The sequence below is a fragment of the Rousettus aegyptiacus genome, unplaced genomic scaffold (genome assembly GCF_014176215.1).
Source record: "Rousettus aegyptiacus isolate mRouAeg1 unplaced genomic scaffold, mRouAeg1.p scaffold_m13_p_4, whole genome shotgun sequence".
Lineage (NCBI taxonomy): Eukaryota > Metazoa > Chordata > Mammalia > Chiroptera > Pteropodidae > Rousettus > Rousettus aegyptiacus.
Window position 1 is genome coordinate 55643776 of NW_023416307.1, and position 26214 is coordinate 55669989.

General features: G+C 40.5%; 1 protein-coding gene and 1 pseudogene across 4 annotated transcripts; one reads left to right on the forward strand and one right to left on the reverse strand.

The window, feature by feature from the left end:
- Positions 1 to 2: 2 nt before the first annotated feature.
- POPDC2 (popeye domain containing 2) lies at positions 3 to 26214 on the forward strand. Of its 4 annotated transcripts, none has more exons than XM_016140148.2 (4): positions 3 to 2218; positions 6230 to 6338; positions 11213 to 11762; positions 25540 to 26214. In XM_016140148.2, the coding sequence occupies exons 1-3, from the start codon at positions 1728 to 1730 to the stop codon at positions 11717 to 11719; spliced, it is 1107 nt and encodes a 368-aa protein (XP_015995634.1). In that variant the 5' UTR covers positions 3 to 1727; the 3' UTR covers positions 11720 to 11762; positions 25540 to 26214. The 4 variants fall into 4 exon arrangements, with proteins under 4 accessions (XP_015995634.1, XP_015995633.1, XP_015995635.1 ...); XM_016140147.2 differs by lacking the exon at positions 25540 to 26214 and adding an exon at positions 16685 to 18421; XM_016140149.2 differs by lacking the exon at positions 25540 to 26214 and adding an exon at positions 16685 to 18421 and having other exon boundaries at positions 11213 to 11621.
- On the reverse strand, positions 18977 to 19095 carry LOC118601835 (annotated as a pseudogene).

The window sequence follows — 26214 nt, forward strand, 5'->3', positions numbered from 1 at the left end:
AATAAACTTAACCCAGTTGTCATTCATCACACACTAAACTACCCATGGTTGTTTTTGTTTTGTTTTGTTTTGTTTTGTTTTTGTTTTGGCATATTTTTCCCTTGATAGAATGAAAACTCTTGGGAATCTGATTCTCTAGGGGGTTGGCTCATAGTAGGCACTCAGTAAATATTTGTTGAGTTGAAAACCTCTACTCAGCATTTTTGACAATTTCTAATTTCTCATTAAGTATGGTTAAGTTATTAGAATAATAAAAGTCTCTATGGATTGAGCACTTGAATAGTTCTAGAAGATTAGTGGGTATCCCCTTTCCGTACGTCAGAGGCAAGAAGAGTAATGGTAGTAAGTGCTGACCAGCAGCAAGGAAAAAAATCCAGGGATCATTTGGAAGCCAGAGGGACATTTCTTAATTTAATGTTTGCATATTCCAGATTTATTTCCTGATGACTCAAAATAGACCAAGGTTCATCAAAAAGTTTTTTAGATGTCATCATACTTCCTGGTGGGAGTATGGTGTTGGGAGTCACGGCTCTAGTCCTGTATTTCCACTTCCTGTGCGAACTATGTGGGACGTAGAAGTAACTCTTGGGTTAAAATCCTGACTCTGCCACTTACACTACCTATGGGAACTTGTTACCTCTCTGAGCCTCAGTTTTTTCCAGATCTAGGAGGAGGATAACATTTATTTGGAAGGGTTGTTGTGATCACTAAATAATATGTATGTGAAGTACCCATTCTAGGTCTGGCACTCTGTAAGTGTTTAATAGGTAACAGTTATTATACTTTGCGAAAAACGAGGTGGGTAGGGTGATTATCTGAGCAATGGATGACCATTGCATTGACTATTAATAGATCCAGATATATGCAGGGGAAAGTCAGCTTAGATTTCAAAAAGCTGCTTTGCATTGCTATTTTTTTAGTAGGTGCCAAATAAATGCCTAGTGATATTTACAATATGACTTAATCAAGGCCTTCAAGGGATTTTCCAGTTCTCACGCTCAGGATTTTTTCTGGTAATAGTCCCATACTTTCCTACCTGAGGAGAGCCCCTGGCCAGTGCCTGTGCTCACTTTTCCTTTCGCCCCCTGCGCCCCCACCTCTTTGCCCTGAGGACTTATCTTGTCCTCTGAGGAGTTATGTTAAGTGCTCTGCCAGCCTGCCTGTGTGCCTGGCCTGTTTTTCCTCACTGCCAGCACCTCTTGGATTCCAATTCCAAACATGGTATCCATCTGGGGTCACCCTTTCTTCCGGTGCCAAGAAAGATGCATTCCAAATAGAACACGAGTGTGCCTCCCATGCTGGGCTCTCCTCACTCTGTCTGGGGACAACAGAGAGCAGAATGTGGCCCCTTTATTGTCCCTCACTGCTGAAGTTCTCAGGCCCACAGTCCTATCTTCTCCTCAGAACACTTTAGATTTTCTGCTAAGAGCCAAAAGCGAAGACTGGCCTAAGAAACCTGGAGCCAAGGAAGCTCGCCAGAGCTCTGTGGAGAGGGCCAGAGCCTTGCTGAGGGAGAGAGGGAAAAAGGTTTTTAAATTCTCCATGAAGTGTACCATGTTCTGCCATTCATTCCCAAAGCTACCAGAAGCATTACTCTCAGGAAAGGTAGAGTTGGTGGTAAGAAGCCGGAGGTGAGAAGACATCTGGAAGGACAGACTAATTCATTTTCTGAATTTCCTATGTGGGGACAGTCTTAGAGCCTGGCAAGGCTTTGAGACAGCCTGAAGATGAGTGCCAACAGCAGCACAGTGGGCCAGCTCCTCTGGCAGGGACCGGTGTGCACTGGCTGGAAGCAAGACCTGGAAGGGGCTGTCTACCATCTGGCTAACTGCTTCTTGCTCCTGGGCTTTATGGGGGGGAGTGGGATGTATGGATGCTTCTACCTCTTTGGCTTCCTGGGCACGGGCTACCTGTGCTGTGTGCTGTGGGGCTGGTTCAATGCCTGTGGCCTGGACATTGTCCTCTGGAGCTTCCTACTGGCAACAGCCTGCCTCCTCCAGCTGGCACATCTGGTATACCGCCTGCGTGAGGACACCCTCCCAGAGGAGTTCGATCTCCTCTACAAGACGCTGTGCCTACCCCTGCAGGTGCCCTTGCAGGCGTACAAGGAGATTGTTCGTTGCTGCGAGGAGCAGGTCTTGACTCTAGCCACTGATCAGACCTATGCTGTGGAAGGTGAGACGCCCATCAACCGCCTGTCCCTGCTGCTCTCTGGCCGGTAAGCTACTTTGTCGCTGCTCAGCATTTCTTCCCCCTGCCCACGCTTCTCATTTCCCAGTAAGTATTTTTCCATTTCGTGTCCCCTTCCATTGAGGGGAGGATGTGGCAAGTCAAACAAACCAAAATAGATTTTTCTAAGCATAAGTCTGCTTCCTCTTTCTTAGTGTATTCCCCGAGGAAACTAGATCATGAGGCATCTTCTTGGTTGACAGGAAGGATTGTGTATGCACTTGCTGCTGGAGGTATGGGGTGAGTGCTTCTTGAGCCCTGGCTTGAAATGACCACACACACACACACACACACACACACACACAGCAGCAGCAGCAGCAGCATGTCATGATTAAGCTGCAGCAATAGCTCTGTAAGCTTTGGAAAACAATTTTTCAATAAGATTAATTTGTTTAACATTTGCTAAGTGCCGACTATGTGCAGGAACCAGTGATAAAACTTCAGTAATACCCTTTGTCTACTTTTCCATTCCCAGTGGTTCTATTGAGTTTCTTAAGGCCAAAAAGTCAGATACTATAAATCTGAGGGCCAGACAGTGAGGGAAGAGTAGTGATGCCCACACATGTCTTATTGAGCATTTGATGGAGCCACCTGGCTGACTCCTTTTAAGAAGTCTGACAGTAAGACATGAACCGAAATGGTCTTAGGATCAGTGTATGCTCAATCAGCCTGCATGGAGTGCTGGCCAGTATCTTCTGAACCAATACCATGGGCTCTGTGCTGCCCTTTTGGCAGACAATTGTGGATTCTTTGAAATATTGCCTTAATGGGACCTGATGTGGGGCTGAGTAACAAACAGAAACATCTTAACCTGATGTACTTAGGCTGGCTCTATGGAAAGCAAACTAAGTATTTCAAAAACGTTGTCTTCAATTTCCTCCCTTGCTTTCTTGAGACCAAGAGAATGTAGTACAAATGATAAGACAGTGATCAGAAGGCTCTGATTCCAAGGGGGAAAAAGTCAAAACCAGATAAAACTTCCAAATACACAGAGGAAAAAAAAAATGTTTGACAATAATGATGGTACTACAATTACTATTAGTAGTAAAAGGCATTTATGCATTAAGGTATAGAATTGAAAGTGTTATATATACATATTCTTATTTTGTTGGGCTCAGAGGTCCTAGGTTAAAAGAGATAATAAGGTTTGTAGGGAGAAATTTTATTTTATTATGAGTAATTTGAAGTGTAAAATCATGTAGTTATTTATAAATATATTATGACTATTCCAACATATTTGCTACTTATATTTCTATGCTTAAAATCAAAACAATTTAGGAAATGTGCTCCTTCATGAGATCCATAATATTATTTGCTTGCTTCTTCTAGCTCTTCTGTTCAAAGGAGGGAATTGAGAATGGTAGGAGAAACACCCATTCCACTTGTATGGTGCTCATTTATGGAAATATGTTATGATTATTGTATGGTTCAGGTATCTTTCATATGACAGATTTACCATGAACTTGTAAAAGACCACTTTCTTATAAAGAGGAGAGGGGGACTTGCTCCCTCAGTGTGACTTTTTCTAGTACACTTAGCTTCAAAAACCCAAGTCAGAAATTAGACCATTCTGATATTTTTTCTCGCTTTTCAAGGTTTGGAGTAATCTTCCAATGTCATCCTGTCTCAATTTTGCTAAGTTGGAGGTGGGGTGGGGGAAGAGGCTTCTAGTCTACGACCAGACTTCAGTTTTAAAGAATTATTGTACCTTTGGCTAGTTATAGTGAGGTATGAAACGCCTCAAAGCAGCAGATAAAAACTCTGTGCCAGGAAGTGGGTGGCGGGGAGATTCTTGTGCAGCTCTCCTTAACTAGCCTGTAGACTCTCACCTGGAGCCCTTTGCTGAAACTTCAGATGTCTTTTTTGTTTTATTCTAATAAAAACAATCGGTCCCTTTCAAGACTCAGAAAGTGACTTCCTCAAAATTTATTACCCTGTTAAGTTGTGCCTACTGTTGGAGAGTTTCTCTCATAGATTATTAAAAGCATGAATTCCCACATGTACAGCCTCCTGAGCAGGCAATCAACTGTCTAAACTATTCAATAGGAGGAAATTATTTGTCCATCCAGGAAATCAAGAAGGAAAATGAGACTCAAATGATACAAGACATAGTATAACAATTTAAATGGCTTCAAGGAGCCATGCAGGCTCGTTAGATGTTACTCACACTCTAAAATGGCACTACTTGGTGACTTGCTCAAGTGGCTAGATTCCTTGCTTCTGGGGATGCTAGGAAGATCTAATGTATGTGGCAGCAGGCTCATTCCCTCCTGTTGTCTTTCTTTATTTGAGAAGCTTTTCCTGAGACTTGGGTCCCCTTTTATGGTGACACGAATGAGTTAATTTGTTCCACCGTTGGTTTCTTCTTTCCTCCTTCCCTCTCATTCATCCTTCCCACCTTTCAAAAATATTTATTAAGAGTGATAGGGACTAAGGATCCAGTGTTAAAATATATAGAATATTGTCCTTGTACTCATGGAGATTTCAGTCTATCAAGAAAGTCAGCAATTAATGTTTGACCTAGTGGTGAATAACAGACATAATATTTACAAGAAGAGATGCAAAGTGCAAGGAGAACATGTAATTGGTGGATCTGACTTTTCTGAGGAGGTCTGATAAGACTTCCTGGAAGAAGGAGTGTTTAAGCAGAGACCTGAGGAGAAGGTGGGGCTTGGAAAGAAGTCCATCTAGAGGCAATGGAATAGATGAAGGTATATTCATTTTCACAACAGCCAGTTATTTATGTGCCTGAGACTTTCTCTAAATTGTGAAATTTTTAAAGGCAAGGATCAGATCATACCCATCTCTGCATTTCCAGACCTCCGGGAAAACAGGAGGTACTCTGTGAGGTAGGAGACCAGGGCACTTCATGTCCTCACATATCCTTTTATTACTCAGAGAAGTTCTGCCTGGCTATCTATATCTATCTATATCTATATCTATATCTATATCTATATCTATATCTATATCTATATCTATCTACAACTATATCTGTATCTATATCTATATATCTATATCTATATCTATCTATATCATCTATATCTATATCTTATCTGCTTATAGAAGCAAGTGTGTTTCTGCCATCAGAGACTATGGGCTAACACCACATCCTTGGCTTGGTCTGAGATCTACATTCCCATCTGTCTTCCATCTTTGTTTTCAGATAATAAGCAATAGCTTATTAATCGATGATGATCTTCAGGAATTTGTATGCACACAAGTATAACTAGGCATTCATTAGGAGCCAGACTTAGAGTACTAATATCCTATTGGCCAGAACTTAATTACATGGCTTTACCTAGCTGTTGGGGAGGTAGGGAAACATAGTCTAGCTGGGCAGCCATGAGCTCAGCTAAAACTCTAGTAGTAGGGAGGAAAGGAAAAAGCAGATATTGGAAAACAGACTGCTACACTGGATTTCCTAACTGTTCGTTCATCCCCATCCCGATGTGCATCTTGATATTCTTTTTCTCTTTCAAAATAGCTCACATGTCATCTTTGAGAACACTGCCACCTAAAGAGAACTAGTTGCTCTCCCTTCTCCATTCTCTTGTTCCACAGTTGCACTCATTGACTTGCAGCCAATGACTTGTTCCTGTGACTTCCGTTAAATCGTGAAGGCCTTAAAGGCGAGGATCAGATCACACACATCTCTGCATTTCCAGGCCTCCAAGAACACAAGAGGTGCTCCAGGCTTATATGTTTAAACAACAGAGCTCCGGAAAAGATGAAACAATAGCTCCTTCCAAATGAACCAGATGTACCTTAGAGATCTTTTTATCTGTTCCTTTTGCCTGATAGAGTCACTACCTTTCCTGGTATAACTCACTTTAGAGGAGAAGTTGAAGTTAAAATTCTGAGTTTTCTGGGGGAAAGAGGAAACAGCCCGTACTGGATCCTAAGTATTTTCCATTTTTTAATATGTATGTCATTGAACTTTGAAGAGGATTTGGGTAGCCATTCCCCTTTTCGCATATGGTCTCTTCTCTCCCCTTGCCAGGGTCCGTGTGAGCCAGGATGGGCAATTTCTGCACTACATCTTTCCTTACCAGTTCATGGACTCTCCTGAGTGGGAATCGCTGCAGCCCTCTGAGGAGGGGGTGTTTCAGGTAACAGGGAGCCTCATGGCAGTACCTCTGTAACCCAGCAATATCCCCCCACTCCATCTTTCCTCTCTGATATTCTGTTCTTGAAACCACTGCCAAAACGATGCTAAGGGTGGGAGCACTCTCTTTCTGAAGAAAGAGTATCTGGGCTCTTGGCAAAGGCGAGGTGGGGTAAGGAAGTACTGACTGGGCTATACCACTCTTATGCCTAAAACTCTTCCAGAAGACGCCGGTGACTCCTTAGAGAGCAACTTAAGACCTTTAGTGATATCCAGTCATAACGCCAGCCTTCCACCCTTACACTTTTGCTCTTACCAGGAATACTGAACTAGTAGTACCTCTCTAAACACTGTACATTGCCACACCACTACTGTTCCTTCTATCTGAAATGCATTTTCCCCATCTAGTGAGGCTATGGCATCTCACGTCCTCTGAAGCCTTCCCAGATTGACCTCACCAGCTCCCATCCCCACAACTTATTGTTCCTGCTTGTGTGCCTTTTCTGTTTCTTTTACTTATGCTGACTGGTACACATTTGGCCCTCTGTTCCAATGATCTGGTTGCCTTTCTGTCTTCTACACAGTTAACTCTCTGTGGTAAAATCTGGGCTTCTCCTATTTCCAAGCTCCAAAGGACAGTACCTTGAACATAGTAGGTGTTCAATAAAGTCTGGCCGAACTTTTTGGCTTAGCAGTGGATAGTTGTTGTCTCAGAGGACTTCGTGGGGCATTCACCTACACACTCTAAAGTGGGAGCCTGGCTGCTTGGTCCCTTCTCTCTTCCCTGCTAATCCTTCAGACGTTGGTTACCTTCTTTGTAGATCTTACCTACTGAATGGCTGACATGTGGCTAGATGAGGAAACTGAGGCTCAAAAACATCAAGTAATTTGCCCAAAGTCTTCATCTAGACAGTGTCAAAGTCAAGTTGCCTGGCTCTACTATTTTTGTTTTTTTCTGTTTTTTTTAAGTGGGAGTGTTACCGAGAGAGTGAAGTTACACACAAACACACCAGTAAAGGGACTCCCTTGTCCAGATAGTTTGCCAGTACTGGGTTCTGTGTGTCTCCTACCACTTCTATCAAGGAGTCTCTCAGGCTAGCATATAAGCCAACCCCAGAATAGACACATGTCAGGCAGTGCCACCTGGCTAAGCCTGTTTCCGTCCACACTGACTTTCAGCTCAATGAGGACAGACTGAGAGGCACTGCCAGGACCACCAGCCACAGACCCCTCTTATCAGGTTTCTACCTGCCCCGCCCCCCCCCCACACACACCCTCTTCAACCAATCCAGCATTCTCTTTTGAGAACTCCCCCAGGGCCATAAGAAGCTCCAGGAAGCCTGAGTGAGATCCTGAGCCAGCAGGACCAGCCTCTGTTTCTGACAGTGATACCAAGGAACAGGTGGTGGATACGCTGGGTGTCCTCCCCTAAGTTATGCTTAAAATGAAGGGCTACAACCCCAGATGACCTCTCAGCCTGGAATATAGGTACCATCATATCCTTCCCATTTATATTTTTAGTGTGCACCTCATTTGGGAACAACAAGATCCACACAATTTGCTATTGCCTGTGTAAAGTCTCATTTCCTCTTTGCAAATGTCAAGTGTTGTCCTGAGTTATAGTTTGTCTTGTGCTTGTTTTTTTGCAATTACATCTTTGTTGACTAAGAGGGCAATCTAAAGTGACTGCCTGAATCATAGTTCTTATCGTGTTTACCACAACCGAATCTACATTCCACCACACTTCTCAATTTTACTGGACCCAAGTCCTCTTTACATATGTTATCACATTTAATCCATTCAACCAAACTCAGAGGTGAGAATTAAAGAAAAAGCTGTCAAACATACAGACATGTGCATATGTATGTGGGGACCAGTCAATAAACAGGTTTCCTGAAGGCCTTTAGGAAAGGATTTTATACAGGACATGAGAAAGTGGCATTAGTTTGTTAAACAACATACAGAATGGTTAGTCTTCACCTGATTTATTCATTCACTTTAGTAATATGTATTGAGCACCTATACCAGGCACTGTTAAAGGTGCTTGGAATATACCAGTGAACATATAAAGGTCCTTGCCTTCATGCAATTTACATTTTAGTAGAGGAGACAAAAAACAAGCCATAAACGTAATGAATACATAAATTATGTAATAAGTTAAAAAAAAATTGTGACTGCTATTTTAAAAAATGAGTAGTGTAAGGCAGATACAGTTGTAATTTTAAATAGTGTCATGTTTATCAGATGACACTTGAGCAAAGACCTGAGGGAGGTGACAGTGTGAGCTCTGTGAATATTTGGGGACAAAACATATCAGAGAGAGGGAACAGCCAGTGCAAAGGCCCAGTGGTGGGAGGAGCAAGCATGTTTCAGGTACAGAAAGGCCAGTGGGTCTGGGACAGAGAGGGAGAGGAGAGAATAATAAAAGAGCAAGTGAGAAGGATGATAAAGAACTACGTCACGCAGGGTCTGAGCAAATATTTTCTAAATAGATCCAAAAGGATTTCCTAATGCATTGGGTACAGTGTGTGAGAGAAAGAGGATCAAGGAAAATTCTAAGGCTTTTGGCCTGAGAAACTAGAAGGATGAAGCTGCTATCAGCTAAAATAAGGAAGGCTGTAGGTAGTGTTGGCTTTGAGGGAAGAGAGGAAGTTCGGTTTGGAACATATCAGATTTACATCATCTATGGACATTTAAATTGAGATGCTATGCAAAGAGTTGAATATTTGAGTCTGGAATTAAGGAATGAGGCCTAAGCTTGAGACATAAATTTGAAAGTTGTTGGCATACAGATGATATTTAAAGCCATTGGGTTGGATGAGATCACCAAGCAAGTGAGTTTAAGCAGAAGAGGGGTTTGAGAACCAAGCCCTGGTTTATTGCAGTGATTAGAAGTTGGAGAGAAACAGAGGAAGCAACAAAGGAACCTGAAAAGAAGCAATTGGGAGATCGTACCAGGAGAGTATGGCATCCTGGGAACCAAATAAAGGAACTGTATTAACGAGAAAGAAGAGGTCAACAGGGTTAAACACCATGAAACTTGACCACTGCAATTAAGACGCCATTGGTGACCTTCCCGGGAACAGTGTTTGTGGACTGCTAGGGGCAACTCTTTATTGGTTTTACAGAGGGTGAGAGGAGAGGATTGGAGACAACGAGTAGAGACAATGTTTTTCATGATTTTTGCTGAAACGGAGAGCAAATTAATAGAGTGAGAACTAGCTACAGAATTGAGGTAAAGAAAAATGATTTTCATTTTTTAATTTTGATTTATTTTAAGATGGAAGAAGTAGCAGCATGTCTATAAGAATGCCCATGGTTTTGTGTTTGGCTCTAGGGATGTTGCTTAAGTCCAGATTAGCTCTTACGCACACCCACTTCATGCTGAGTACTCTGACTTCTTATATGGGAATTGTTAGTAAGCACATCTGAAATACAGGCTATGGCAGAGAGTGATTGTCACTTGCTAAACTGTTAATAATGGACAGGCTATGAATACTTCTACTTTCAGAATTCTTTCTTGTGAGGCGACATGCTCAAAGAGATAAGTAATTTGTTGTCACACAGCTGGTAAAGGGGTAAAAGTGGACTTTAAACCAGCTTCTGGACTTGATGAGGTGATTTGAGGTCCTGTCTTCAGTGCTGATGGTTAGGTGTAGAGAAGCAAATAAAAAAAAAATGAGGGAAGAAAATGGTAGAAGGGTACTGCAGAGGGGGATGGAGAGGAGAGGATACTGGGAGGTCTGGTAGGCAACACAGGAACTAAAAGAGTTTTATAAAATCTCTTAGAATGTTTGTAAAGTCAAGTCTACCTTTAATTATCCACATAAAGAACACAATGCCTAGCAATTGAGTCACCTCTCAATAAATATTAGCTGCTGTAATCATCATCATCATCATCATTATCATTTCATCATCATCATCATTATCATCACCATCACCATTTCCACTGTCTCCATTTACAAATCTTCATCACGAACTCTGCTGACCGTCTCTCTTTTAAAGTATTTTGGCCAATCAGATTTTTTATAGTTGTATGATTCTACATCCTTTTCTGTGTCTCCATTTTAACTGTAGCTTTACCACTCACCATTTTAACAAAGATTTACCAAGCACTTACTGCATGGCAGGCATACATTATTTACCCCAAAAGTGTAATTTAGCTTTACATCATGGGCACATAGTGAGTGATCAGAAATTCCTAGATGACTAAATCAATGGAGAGTGGAGTACCCTTCAACTTTGTGTTCTGAAGAGTTCCTCTTCCTGTATGCCTTTTATTCTGACTTTGGTCATCAGATCTGTCTGGTTACTTATAGTAGCCAAGTCTAGCGCAACTTAATGAACCTGGATCCTAAGCTAGTGTTCTATCTACTTGCTGCAGCTTGGCATACCTAATCAGGAGCTCTTCTCTAACCAAAATGCTTCCCAACTCTTTTTGCACTCCTACCCTTCTGTAGTCTTAAAATGAGCTGTTGTCACCATTCTGACCTTTCTTCAGAGCACTAGGAAGCCCTTTCTCTCTCTTGAAATCACAATAGACTCAGACCCATCTGCATCTATTAATGGTACCAGCCACAAGACCATAGACCATGAGAGCTGAGGAGACCAGATGTAGAACTGAGGCTCCAGGAGGTGAGGACCCAGTGAGTGAAAGGCTGATCCCAGGACTTCTGACAAGGACACTCATCCCCAATCAGTGCACACAAGTAAAAGCCCTTCACTGTACCTCCTTTTGGCAAGGCCATTGGGGAAGGGATGCTCCCACATCTTCAATAAAAGTGCAGTGTTTTCCCATGTAGCTGTATGTTTCTCCCTGCTAAACATGGAAATATTTTCCAGTTTAAACCTTCGCTCTCTGCTCCTAACCCCTCTCAGGTCACTCTGACTGCCGAGACGGCATGCAGCTATATTTCCTGGCCCCGTAAAAGTCTCTACCTTCTTCTGGACAAAGAGCGATATATCTCGCGCCTCTTCACAGCGCTCCTGGGCTATGACATCTCGGAGAAGCTCTACACTCTCAATGACAAGCTCTTTGCTAAGTTTGGGCTGCGCTTCGACATTCGTCTCCCCAGCCTCTACCACGTCCTGGGTCCTGCTGCCTCCGATGCTGGGCTGGAGTTCGAGAAGGAGGATGAGGAAGTCCATGAGCCAGCTGTGTCCCTTCCTCGGTCCACATCCACATCTGTCCAACAAACGCCCCCTTGCTCTCCCCCTCCAGCTGCCACCAACCCTCCTGTACCTTCTTCCTGGGCCAGGATGTCCCGGCCCGACAGCGGCATCCTGGGTGAGGACTCCACCAGTCTGGTGTTGGAGGATTTTGAGGAGATGTCAGGATCAGAATCATTCATGGATTATAGGAGTGATGGGGAGTACATGAGGTGAGGGGAGAACTAACATGGGCACAGCCACCGGCTCAGGATCCTGTGTAAGTACTCAGAAGGCAGCTACCACACCTTCCTGCCAATGGGTAGCCTTAACTCATCTCGAAAGGACAGAAAAAGTGTTTCATGGGTCCTGTCCTCTCAGAGGACTTCCAGAAAGTGACATTAGCCCAACTTTGCTGATAGAATCTCACAGCAGGTGCATGCAGGGCATGAGGGGATTTTTTAACTCATTTCTTGTTTGTATGATTGCATTTTGGAAAGTGGGCTGGTTGACATTTTGAGCCAGCAGATAGGTTGCTAACTTTTTTTTTTTTTTGCAAGACTATACTAATAGCTAAGGCTACAATTTAAGTTAAAAGGGATTTCATTTGTGGCATGCATATTAAAGGGGGGGAAAAAGCTGGCACGATTCTACTTCCTATTGGTTCTCTCTGGCATAGAGTCAGCTCTGGAAAACAGTCATCATTAAGCCTGGATTGAGCAGTTATCTGTTAAAGTTGCATATTTCAAAGAAGTTTTGATACAGGCTAAAACCTTGGGAGGAAAATGTCCCCACCTTGCTCTCCTCTTGCCCAGTGGGAAGTGTGCTGATGGCTAGGGCAGAGGACTGAATGTTGCTCTGACTGAATGTTACTGTGACCAGAGGGCATACAGTGGCCTGATTTTCCCCACAAAGCACACTTGTGTGAGGTGAACTGGGCACAAATCTGAGTGGAACTAACAGTACATGCAAGATTTCCCCCATAGATCAGATGAGTATACAAGAAAGGCTGTACAGAGTAGTCCTGGGAAATTGATTTCATGGTCCTCTTCACTACTCTCACAATACTGTCACATTTTTCTCTGGGACACCACACAACCATGGTGGAGGTCTGGCTTATCCTGAGGAAAATCCCACAGTTTTCAATTTGAAAGGCATTTCCAAGTGGGAGGTACAGGCCCTAAGAGACCCATTGTTCTTTGGGAAGCACAGACAAATTTTCCAAGGAATTAGCCCAGTTAGGAATATTTTGGGGGTATGTGAAGTGAATGAGTGAATGTTTGCATATTTTGAAACAGAAGTTATGTAAAGAATGAAAGAGGCAAGAGAGGTGAATGATAAGAGGTTAGATATTTGGCTTCATAGATATGGAATATATCATTTCCTGTGATATCAGTGTCCCTAGAACCATGATTGAGCTGATTCTGGGGCAATTCCAAGGATCTACCTAGCAGCCAAGATCACTTCGTTGACTGCCTCCATTTGCATTGTCCACTCTTATTGTGCTGATATTCACCTCCCTATTCATTCAGTGGACAATCCCAACCATAAAGATTATGTCCTGTGGATCCCTCTCTTTCTGCAACCCACCTATTCACCTATATACACTCTTAACTCACAGCAGCTCTCTGTGTTCTCATGTTCTTCCTGGTTTCCTTCTCTTTTCCTGGTTCTATTTGTTCTTTTCTTTCTTGCCTTTTCCTGATTTCTGCTTAGTCCTAGGTTGCCTTAGCTGCTGCTCTTATAAAGAAAAATGCCCTTTCCTTTTTATTCTCATTTAATTTCCCCTCTTCATATTTGTCCTCTACATCTCCTCCACTTTATTGTTCATATATTTATCTATTACTTTCTTTTCCTTTTTTTCCTCACTTTCCTGCCTGTTCTATCTGTTATTCCTCCTAAACAACTCTGTACCCCCAACTTAGTTTTTAATCCCGACTCTTCCAAGATCAGTACCTCTCCCTCAGACTATAAAGAAAAGCAGTTAAGTGAAAGTGTGAAAATTCCCACCTTTAGGCAGCTACATATTTCCTGCATGAGTTTTACCAAATGTTAGTGGGCAAGCAGCATGGTAAATGAGAAAGAAACCCAGACTGGGAGCCCAAAGTTATGGCTTCTATATCTGGTTCTGCTATATTTTGCATACTACACAACCTCACTGAACCTCACTTTCTTCATTTGAATGTGTTAGACTGACTGGTCCCCAAACACCCTCTTGGGTTTATGAAAGAAGACAAATGATGGGTTGTTCAGAAGAAGAAAGGGGAAGTAGTCGACAGTATAGTGAACACAGGCCCCGGCCACAGGAGTGTCTCTCAGCAAGGACCCTCTGCTATATTTCACTATAGCAGATAACTCTTGTGACTCAGGACTGTCTTCCTCCCTTCTGGGTGGTGGGCCCTCCTTGTTTGACTTGAAGTCTCCTTCATTCTGTGCCTGTGATAAGTATATCACTTACCATATGATGACAGCTCAGATGTTCTATATGAAAGGTCACAATTCAGTCTCCACCCTTAATAGTCTCATATGAAAGCCCCTTTCCAAATTCAGCCATTTCTGAAGCTCAAGATGAGAAAACCGTTAATATTACTCATTTTCTAAAGTACTTGTATTTGCAACATAAAGAGAGTAGGTTTTTTTTAAAGTTCATTCATTTGTTTAAACAATAGAAAGGGAAAAAAAACTTATTGTTTATTTCCAAACTGCAGATTTCAGAACAACTTGAAAACATGATTAAATTTGCCAAATTTCAGACACTTTTCAATTTAGTCTGCAATAACGGGATAATTTAAACAAGAGATACCTTTCTTGAATTGTGTTTTTGTATGTTTGGTTTGACTTATCTGCCATCAAGCTCCTTCTAGTGTTATTACTGCAACAATAAGTATGGTCCTTTGTAATAGGTAGCAATTTGTTATTGTTTCCTTTAGGGAGGAGAGCACAATTCACCACCTATTCCCAAACTGTAAGCTCATTGCTATTCATCCCAGCACAGCAATTAAATAAAAGGCAGAAAGCTGGCTGAATTCTGCATCATTGAGAATGACACAGCTTCATCACACTGACACCAGTGCTTGTCCCTCACACCAATCCAATTTAACACCAACTAAAAATAGAGCTTCCACTGGAGCTCTTTTTTGAAGAGAGTACATATTTTTGATTCTTGCGGTACACAGAATTAAACCACAAATGGATGTTACTTCTTTTTAACAGACAAAGCAGTGCTACTGAGTAATGTATCCATGCAGGGTCTTATAGTTAGACCCCGCACTAGAATTTTCCCATTTAATTCTACAGACACTCTCTATGCTGTTCCTTTTGGTGTCTTACTTATAGGAGCTGCTCAGTGACTGCCTCTCTGAAGTGGTCAGTTAAGTCAGATAATGAGTCTGTTATCACAAATTAATTGAAAGCTATCTGAAATATGGCAAATTTAGATTATGTGTTCAATTTGTTCTGAAAACCCTGTGGTTTGAAAGTAAAAACGATATATTGTTTTCTTTCTATTATTTAAATAAACAAACTAATAAGAGATTACAATATGGAAGTTAACTGTGGTCAGGGAAAAAGGCCAGAACCAGGACACAGTACCAAGGGCCAGAGAACCAACTCAACAAACATTTACTGAGTATCGGCTATATATCTCAGGCACTGTGCTAGGAAATCACATCATGAGTAATCATGAGTAACAGTTGAAAGAATTGAAGATTTTTAATCCTCAAGAGGTGGGCAAGAGTAGTATCTTCAAATTTTAAAAAGAGGGGCATTAGAATTAGCCTTAATTTTGTATAGTTCTTGAGGATAGAAATGCATTAAAGGCTGAAAGCTATAAGGAGAATTATTTCAGCTCAGTATTAATAATGGATTGCCTCATGGAGTAGTGAGTTACTGGTCACTGGAGAAGTTTAAACAAGGACCAGAACAAATCATCTCAGAGATCTTTAAAGGCAATTCAGACTCTGAGAGAAGGATGCCTTAGGCTATTGCCATTAAGGGGCCTTCTAACTTTGTGATGCTATGATTCTATGATTCTGAGATCTGACTCTAGTCTTGCCACTCAACCACCATCGAGAGCAGTTCCTTATCTGCAGAACAGGACTAATTATCTAATAGATAATAAATAACTACTAATAGGTAGACAGGTAACCCCTATATAGGTTGCTATATAGGGAGTAATTGAGATAAAATATATAAAGGCAGTTTGTAACTTGTAAAGCACTAGTTTAATGTATGAGGTATTTACTTTACATGTGTATAAAACTATTTAGGAATCCATCTCTTTCTCTGTCTGTCTGCCTCTGAGATACATGATTTCCCCTTTTATTTCCTCCAGTCTGGCTTTCCAGAAAAGGTGGCAATTGGCATAATCCCCTGACAACAAAAGGAACAGCACAAAGGTGTAGCTACGCCCAAAGGAAACACACGATGGCTCCTCAGCCCCTGAATGGCCAGACCTTCATCCGTTTTCCTTTATTTGCTCAGGTGAAGACAGGTCACCACCACACTCTCTTTAGGCTCTTTCCCTCTAAAGTGGCTGAAAGGTGCTTTGGAAGCTGTCAGTGTTGTTAAACAGCCCCCCCCTTTTTTTTTTCATAGAACCTGTAAAGGCTCCTGGCTCAGAAAACTTGCCCTTAAAAGTGGCATGGCAGGAGCTGCCCGGAGGCCTCAGGTTCTGGGTCTTCAGATGGTGGTAACACCTCTCTGCCTGCCAAGGCTCCACATTCAGCCAGGTAACTTAGAGGCAGCAGTTTCTTCCCTTCCCTCTGGATCACAGCAGCCTACCGCTGGTCCTCACTCCCACTTTATTCTTCTAATGTTTTACAGGCCTCATTTACCTACCTTTCTCTTTGTAAAAATAAAAGACAAGGGTCTTATAAAATTCACCATTTTTTCTATACAGATTTTTAAAAAACTCATTCAGTAATGTTAGATAAGAAGAGTTCTATACATTCTTGATAGGAAGCAACAGAAGTTGATCTCTTGATCTCTTCACTTATGAGAGGATCAAACTATATAACTTCAAAGCTAACTCGTCCTTTCAAGGATGCAACTGCCCTTATGGTGTTAGGCATTGGATACAGTTAAAACATTGGGAATTGGTAGAGGTTAAAAAAAGAAAGAAAGAAAACGAAAAAAGAACTTAGTGAAGTTAGGCAAGCTATCTGGAGCCATAGTGCTGAAATCCCCTTTTTCTTTCCACAGCTTCTAGAACTCCTCTCCAGAGCTACTCTCAAGTAACATCCACGGGACGGGCCCCCTTGGCTCCAATCCACACTCCTGAGCTATAAGGATCAATGGGCCATCCTTTTCTCTGGCCACATTCATCTTCACAGGAAGGTCACTTATATGCACACCCCTCTTCTCACCCACAGGAAGGTTCACAGGCAAGGTCGGAGCAGACACAGAAGACACCAGCACTGTCGCTACACCAAGTGATCCGAGTGACTTTTAGAATTCACTTTCACTAGCTCTTCTTCCCTGGGAAGTCACGTAAAAGTGCAAAAGCACAGATTCCATCTTTTACTAACTGCAGAATCTTGGGCAAGTTACATAGACTCTCTTGGCCTCACCTGCAAAGTGGGGATTATCAAACCCACCACACAAGGTCACCTCACAGGGTTACCTCACAGGGTTGTTGTGAGGATCAAATGAGTTGACTTAGGTAAAGCACCTAGGACATGGCATGGTACCTAGTAAGCACTCAATAAATCATTCAGTTCCTTTCCCTTTGTTGTTACTTTGAACTTTCTGAAAGGATCAGTGAAGTCAGCTATCCAAGAAGTTTTCACTGCTTTTTGTTTTTTTTCAGTTTTTCAATTAAAATTCAATTTGTGGAAGTAAAAATTTTTTAAACCTAGTTTCCCCTTAAGCTTTAAGTTCAACTTACAAATCTCTTGTTCTATTTATGACCCTAGTATCGAACAATAATTTTTAGAAGATTCTTAACAAATTTAGTTAAGTTTTCTTAAGCATTTCAAAATGGATTTATAAATTTAACATATTCTAATTTATTCTCCCCTAAATACTTCAACCTATACTCTGGTTAGCTAGCTACTCCTGTGCACTTCATCCCTAACACAATGACTTAAAATAATCATAATGATTTATTTTGCTCGTGAACTTGGGGCTTGACTGGGCTCAGCTGGGCTGTTCCCAATTGGTTTCTCATACCATTGTATTCAGAGAGTGGCTAGGGCTAGAATCACTTCAAAGAGTTCTTCACACATGTATTTGGGGCCTAGTCCAGGAGACTCAAATAGCTAAGGGCTTGAACAGCTGGGCATCTTTGGACCTCTCTCACTCTCTCAGTAGTTTATTCACTTTTGTTGCTGTATAGGACTATGTTGTAAGAATGCAACACAATTTACTGATAGGCATTTGAGTAGTTTCTGGCTTGGGGCAATCATGAATACCACTGCTATAAACACTCTTGAACATATTTTTTGTACATATAGGAATACATTTCTTTGGTATGCATACTAGGACTGGAATTGATAATGCATATGTTCAACCACAGTAAATATTGTCAAACAGTTTTCCTAAGTGATTGTACCAATTAATATTTTCACTAGCAGTGTATGAGAGTTCTAGTTATTTTTCATCCTCTCCAATAGTTGGCGTTGTCATTTAAAAATGTATTTTAGCCATTTGAGTGTATGTTGCAATATATCATTGTGATTTTAATTTTCATTTCCCTGATGAACAATAAGATCGAATGCCTTTTTGTGTTTTTATTATCCATATACATATTCTTTATTGTATATTATCCACATAGATATCTATTTCTAGTTCTTGTCCATTTCTCTGTTTGTATGTTTTTGCTTATTGACTTAAAGGAATTCTTTAACTATTCAAGTTAAAAGTCCTTTGTTGCTTATATATATTCAAATATATTTGTCCACTTTGTGACTCTTCTTTTTCTCTAAATGGTATCTTTTGATGAACATAAATTCTTACTTTCATTGTTGTAATTAATCTTTTTTTTTCTGTCCTAGTACTTTTTGTGTCGTGTTTAAGAAATCTTTTCCTCCCCTAAAGATGTTCTTCTATGTTACCTTCTAGATATTTTATTGTTTTAGATTTTAGAGTTAGATCTACAATCAATTTGGATTTGATATCTGTGTATGATATGACGTATAGATCAAATTTGTTATTTCTGGTAACTATCCAGTAGATTACTTACTGAACTGATTATCCTTTCCCTACTAGTAGTCTGTGTCCCATTTGTCATAAATCAAGTGGCCATACATCTGAAGGTCTGTTTATGGATCTTCTATTCTGTTCCATTAGTCTATTTTTCTAACTATTGATAATACAACCTAGTTGTAATTACAGTAGCTTTATAATAAGTTTTGATATCTGGTGGTCTTCAAACTTCATTCTTCTTCAAGCCTTTGTTATTCTTGACCCTTCCCTTTGTATATCCATATACATTTTAGAATCAGCTTGTTAATCTCAACACAAAACTATAAACTACTGAGAATCTTTTTTTTACACCAACAGCACCTGGTCTTCCGAGGTGGTCTCCCATCCAAGTACTAATCAGGCGCAATCCTATTTAGCTTCTGAGATCAAAAGGGATCAAGGGTGTTCAGGGTGGCATGGCCATCTGAGATTTTTATTAGAATTACATTCACACTGTGAATCGGGTTGGTAAATAATTGATATATTTAAAATATTGATTTTTAAATCCATGAACATAGTAGAGCACTTCATTTATTTTGGTCTGTTTTATTTTCTCTCAATAGTGTTTTGTAGATTTCCATGTAGATACCCTTGCACAGTTTTAGTTAGATTTATTTGCAGGCATTTGAGGAATTTGATGCTATTATAAATGCTATAATATTTTTTTACTTTCTACTTTTTTATTACTGGTATATAGAAATATAATTGATTTTTGTATCTTCAACTTCTATCCCATGATCTTGATAAAGTCATTTATCAAGTCTAATACTTAATAAATGGAGTATTTAGGACTTTCCATAGATTTAATTATGTCATCTGTAAATAATGATAGTTTTATTTCTTTTTTCCTGACCTATACAAACCTTTCTCCTCCTTTACCCACCTGTTTTTTGGCGTTTGTTGTTACATTGGGTAGAACCTCCAATACAGGGATCAATAGGAGGGTTAATCAGGTTTTTATAATACCCCTAACAGATCAAAGAAGTTCTATTCCTAATTTTCTAAGAACACTTTTTTAAGATCATGAATGAATATTGAATTTTATCAAATGGTTTTCTGCATTTACTGAGATTATTTTACTCCCTTATTCTTTAAAGAATTATATTAATATACATGTGAATATTAAAACAAACTTACATCCCTGGAACAAATCCAATTTTATTATGATTTATTTTCCTCTTTATGTATTTCTGAACTTGCTTTGCAAATATTTTATTTAGGATTTTTGCAATCTATGTGTCTTGTAATATCATTGTCAGGTTTTGATATCAAGGTTATATTGACTTTGTAAAAGGAGCTAAGAAGTACCCTCTCTCTCCCTTTTTCCTATTCTTTGGAAGAGATCTTAAAACCAAAACAGTTTTATAACCCTTGATTCCCATCCCACCAACCTTACCTTCTGCTCTGTCTTCTTCACTCAACTGCCCATGCCCAAAGCCTTAGAGTCTATTAGCCTCACTAGTTTTATTTTCGAAATATATCCTAAATTCAACTCACCATCTCCACTGCCACCACTAATTTCAAGCCACCATTATTTAATACCTAATTAATTTCAACAGATTTATAACTAGTCTCCTGATTTCTCCTGACTTGCCTCCCCATGATCTAGTCTACACACACCAAAGTGGTCGTTTAAACATGTATATGATCTCATCATTCTATTGCTCAAAATTTCAAATGACTTCCTATTACACTTAGAATAAAATCCAAACTTCTTACCAGGTAATATTAGAATCAGCTTATATGACTTAATAGCACAAAAGTTTATTTCTCTCTTACTTAAAGTCTACCAAGAGTCTGTAGGACCCATCAGGACAATTGTCTTCATGTTGCAACTCAGGGATCCAACCTACTTTGACTTTCTGTATCAGTCACCTAAAGAAACAGCTTGATGTTCGTAGCACTTTGATGCTTTGGCCTGGAAATAATATAAATCACTTCTTCCCCCAGTCCATTGACTAGAGCTAGTTATATGGACACGATTAATAATAAACCTTGTGCTTTATTGACGAAAGGGACTGGGAAATGTGAAGAAGCAAAAGGAATGCTTGATGACTACTACTCTTCTAGCTTCCTATGACCCAGAGGCCATACCCACCTGTCTCTCCAACCATGCTTCGTTCTGCTCTCATTCTCACTCATCATGCTTCAGCCACACTAGTCTTTTTGGTATTCCTCAGACACACCTAGCCTCTTTTTATGTTAGGGGCTTTATAGTTTTTGTTTCTCTCTGTGATATGTTTCACTCATTCCTTCTCCTGGCTGACTTCTGGTCATTCACTTCTCAGCTCAAATACCATTCCATCTCAGATATCCACCTCACCTCACCATCACCTTCCATCCCCTTCCCCTGCTTGGACTTTCTTCAGAGTCCTATTTTCTCTTTCCTCTATTCTCCTTTCAGGATTCCAGTTATGTGCTTGGTAGAACTTTTCAGTGTGTCTCATATAGCTCTCATATTCTTTTTCTCATGTTTTTCCTGAAATTACACTGTGTATTTATTTTCTTTTGTGTTTGAGTTCTTCTCTTCCATGTATATTACATAATAGAAAGCCCTGTCAGCTTGAGAATTTCATAGTTCTCTTGTCAACCCTTGAAGATTGTTTTGAAGAATAAATGAAGCAATAAACAAACAACAGGAAAGCTCATCATATGTTGTGAATTGAGACTCAACATTACCTGGGGTGTGGTATCGCCCCTCTAGCTAGAGGACCACTCAAGCAGGAATCTTATTACATACACATAATACACAGCAGAGATTCCTCAGGATGGGGAGCTCTTTTAGTGTATGTGTGTTTGTTTTTAGAAAGATCAGACCTAACACGGCAGAAGTTGTGTTCTTATTATCTAATGGTGTAAGATAATAAGGTTTTTAGATAAATTTGTAGATTTCAAAACAAAAAAACAACAACAAAAAAAATAACCACAATAGTATCTTTATGTATTTGAAATATAGCATTATATATATGCACAAAGCATTGTATTTATTTAGTCTACAGACAATTCTTGACATCATATGGATTTATTAACCTCTTACAGAAACACCACACTAGATGTCCACACATGTGAAAAGAAAATCTTTGGCTCGTAACTTTATATTTTCAGCCATAAAGCCTGACACATAGTCAGATTTGCTCTAAGGGGAGGAGAGTAAATATCCTTTTATTTCATAAATACTTATTAAATATCCACTGCAATGAAACACTATGCTGGACACCACATGCTTTACTAGGTGAATCATTCATGATATCTTCCCTGAAGGCACTCCAGATCTAAAAAAGGAGAGACAGTAGTTATAGGCACCCTCTACCATCTGCACTAAGGCCTTATTAAGTCAAGTTCACTGAGCCTGACCGCTGTAAGGAATCATCTTTTCTCAGAAATTTCCTCATTCTTTAGCATCTTGAGGCCCATAAATAGTTTAAGGTGAAGCTAGATCACTGATGCATATGCAAATAAGCACTATGTCAACCCATTGTGGAAAACATTACATGAGTGGTTGAAAGCAATACTCGACATAAAGCAAACAGCAAGCAGAGTAGCCTGGTATTTGGATGAACAGAAGCCCCACAACTAGGGAGAGAAATAAAAAATGACCTTGGAAAGACAGGGGAGGGCAGAGACACAAGGCTGGCAGGTCCCACATGGGCTGAGTGAGACAGAAGCCGTGGCAGCCACAGCTGGCAGGATTTCACTAAAGGGGCCATGACCGTGACCACACTTTTATGATGACAGACTTGCTCACTCTGAACTCCTGTGCTGGGGCAGCTGCTGCAGCATGGGAGGCCCCAGGGAAATGGGGTGACACTGAGTTGTAGGGCTCCAGGCCGAGGGCCGGAGGGGGAGGCTTCCTCCAGGGCAGAAGTGCTGGCAATATCCATCGATTTTTGGTTGAGCCCTTCCCACTCCCAGTGTGCAGTCCCAGGTGCCGTGATAGCTGAGACTTCATCAAACTGGATAACAGAAGTCAGTTCACCCAGAGAATTCCATGAAGCTCTGCCCTCCCAACTTGCGGCCAACTTGTGGACATCCACTGGTGTCCTCAGTGTCTCCTTTGCCCTTTGCTGAGCAGCTTCAAGCCCCACACTGGCAGCAGCTGGCCTAAATTTCTAACGTGATCTCTTGAGGTAACTATAAGCACAGCATGGGTGGCAACCATCTGTGGATTGCTTGGTGACTCTTATCAGGTGGCCATGAGGCAAACAGGTTGGTTCTAAACTTGGCCTGCAGCTGGACCCCTCTCAAGACTGTGCCACTGAACACCTACTACACAAAGCCATGCTAGTAAGACTGGGAGACTTAGGGGCTTTACCTAGCACATAGAAACAGACACAGAAAGGCAAAATGGGGAGACAAAGAAGCATGTCTCACATGAAAGAACAGAATAGACCTCCAGAAAAAGATCTAAACAAAGTGGAGTCAAACAATCTAACAGATGCAGAGTTCAAAAACCTGGTTATAAGGATGCTCAATGAACTTAGGGAAGAGTAGATGAACTCAGTGAAAACTTTAACAAAGAGATAAAAAAATATATAAAAATGAATATAGAAATTATAAAAGAGAACCAGTGAGAAATGAAGAATACAATACCTGAGATGAAGAGTACATTAGAAGGAATCAACAGAATGAATGATGACAAGGATCAAATCACCAATAAAGAGGATGGGGTCGCAGAGGACTCCCAATCAGAACAGCAACAAGAAAAAAGTATTTTTAAAAAATCGAACAAAATTGAAGGATACTATGGGAAAACATCAAGCATAAGAACATTCACATCATAGGGTTTCAGGGGAAGAGAGAGAGCAAGAAGTTGGAAACCTATTTGAAGAAATAATGATGGAAAATATCTCCTACCTAGTGAAGGAAATAGACATACAACCCCAGGAAACTCAGAGAGTTCTGAGAAAGAGGAACCCAAAGAGGCCCACACCCAGACCCATCATAATTAAAATGCCAAAGACTAAATACAAAGAGAAAAACCTTAAAAATAGCAAGAGAAAAGCAGTTAGTTACCTACAAGGGAACACCCATAAGACTGGCAGCTGATTTCTCAAAAGAAACCATGCAGGACAGAAGGGCTCAGCACAAAATATTCAAAGTGATAAAAACCCAAGATTTACAACCCAGAATACTTTATCCATCAAAGCTATCATTCAGAGTCAATGGACAGGTTAAAAGCTTCCCAGACAAGAAAAAGTTAAAGGAGTTCATCACCACTAAGCCAGTATTACAGGAAATGTTGGAGGGACTTCTTTAAGAAGACAAAATATGTATAAAAAATATGAAAAAAGAATAGCATAACTATAAGTTATTGCTATCGATAAGTTCTTCAAATGAGAAAGAATTATGTACTTCAATCAAAAGACAGGGTGGCTGAATGGAAAATAAAACAAGACCCTAACATATGCTACCTATGAGAGACTCACTTCAGATTAAAAGACACACATAGATTAAAAGTATGGAAAAAGTTATTGCCTTGATGGACCTAGACGGTATTGTGCTGAGTAGAGTAAATTCAGATAGAGAAAGAAAAATGCCATGTGACTTAACGTAAATGTGGAATCTAAAGAACAAAATAAACAACAACAACAACAAAGCCAGTAACAAACTCATAGATACAGAAAACACTTTTGAGGGTTAACAGAAAGAAAGGGGGTTGGGGAGGAAGTCGTTGAAAAATGGAAAAGGGATTAAGAAGTACAAATGGATAATTACAAAATAGTCATGGTAGTACAAAGTATAGCATATAGGAATATAGTCAATAATATTGTAATAAATATATATGGGGCAGAGGGGTACTAGATTTATTGGGGTGATCACTTTGTGAGTTATATAGATCTCTAATCACTATGCTGTACACCTAAAATTAATGTAATATTATATCCCAACTATAATTGAAAAACAAAAAATATTATTTAAAAAAAGGCAATGGGAAATCATCAGGGAAATGGTACACTCAGAGATGTGTTGAAGGAGATTGCTTTCAGTGCATACCACAGAGTCTGGCCGAGTGTAGCTGTTTCATTAATATTCATTTTCTGAGTTACTTGAGTAGAGAAAACAAAACCAAGAGAACAGTTGAGACCGTTGAATGGTCAGTGGGGTTGTGAGGTACCAAAGCCAGAACACACAATGGCGATGGGAACAGAGGCAAGCACGTAAAGGATACCCTGGGGAGAATTGCCCGGGAGGGAAGTCTTAGAGGTTCTACGCCTTCTTTCCTTAATGTTCTTGAGACCCTGGTTTCCGGTAGACTCCCCCACAAATCTTGATAACTGAAGAAACGTGAACGATGCTCTCAGTAGTTTCACTTTTACTTGCATACACTGACATGTGTCCCTCAAAATTTCCCTGGAGATCACAGGATTTTATTTCACTTTTAGTTCACTTCTCTGACATGATCATTCCTGAGAGTCCTCTTTTGCACAGCACATGATTTCCAACTGTCAGCTGCCCAGTGACAGATGCTCAGTGGCCTGGAATTGCCCTCTTCTTTTGGCTCTTTGCCCTGAATCATATTCATTCCTCTAGGCTAGTACAAAGGTCCCCACCCTTCTTATACTCCCCCTGCCATCTACTGCACCCCTGTCAGAATTAACCTGTCCCTTCAGGACTGTCAGGTTCTCTTGGACTACCTCCCCCAGCTTTCATCACTCTCTCCAGACATCATCTCTAGGCACTCGAGGCCTGTGCAAATTCTTCCTTATTGCTGTGGTCCCACGCCTACCTCATCAGTGCTACGTGCCTGGCTTTTAGTTGGTAATTGTTGGGTTTAGTTGAACTCAACTGTTCAACATGAGTCAGATTAATACTAGAACACTTTTTCTGACTCATGTGTGACTGAGAAAGGTCTTTTCTGCTTGGTTTTCCAGGCCCTGCCGACTTGCTCAGGCCTGATGCCCCTTTTTTCCTGCCCACAGAAAGCTTGGCCTTCTCACCTGCTCCTCCCTGAAGTATCTGAGAAGAAAACACTGGCCGCTCCTTGGCCCCTCTCCAATTCGGTTTCTTCTCTTTACCCTGAATTTTGTTTCTTATAACCTGATTTCTTGTAATTTACCACGTAACTTCTATTTCTCTTCTCTTTTTTTCCTCTCCAATAGTTCCTCTCCATTGTATTTTCTTCACCACAAACATAAACAGATATTTTTAAAACACACATTTACCTTATCTAACCTAGTAGATCCTACTTTAAGCAACTAAAAAATATTTTTAATAAATGTGTGTGTGAGTCTTTCTTTTCCATGTATGTGGGGCTGTAATTCCAGCTCCAGGCCTGGGATTCAGGGAGGAGTCACAGAAATCCTCCCCTTTTCCTTATTGGACAAAGTTCATTGTCTGCCTCCCTGCTTTCAATAGGTAGGATACAGACTTCTGTGTTTGCAGTGATCCTGCTGTAATTATTTGTTTAGAGCAGTGATTCCCAACACTGGCTGCATAGTAAAATAAACTGTGAAATTTTGAAAAAAAATACCAATGCCATCGAGAAAACAAGACAGCCATGAGAGTTGATAATTGTTGAAGCTGGATGATAGGTACATAGAGATTCA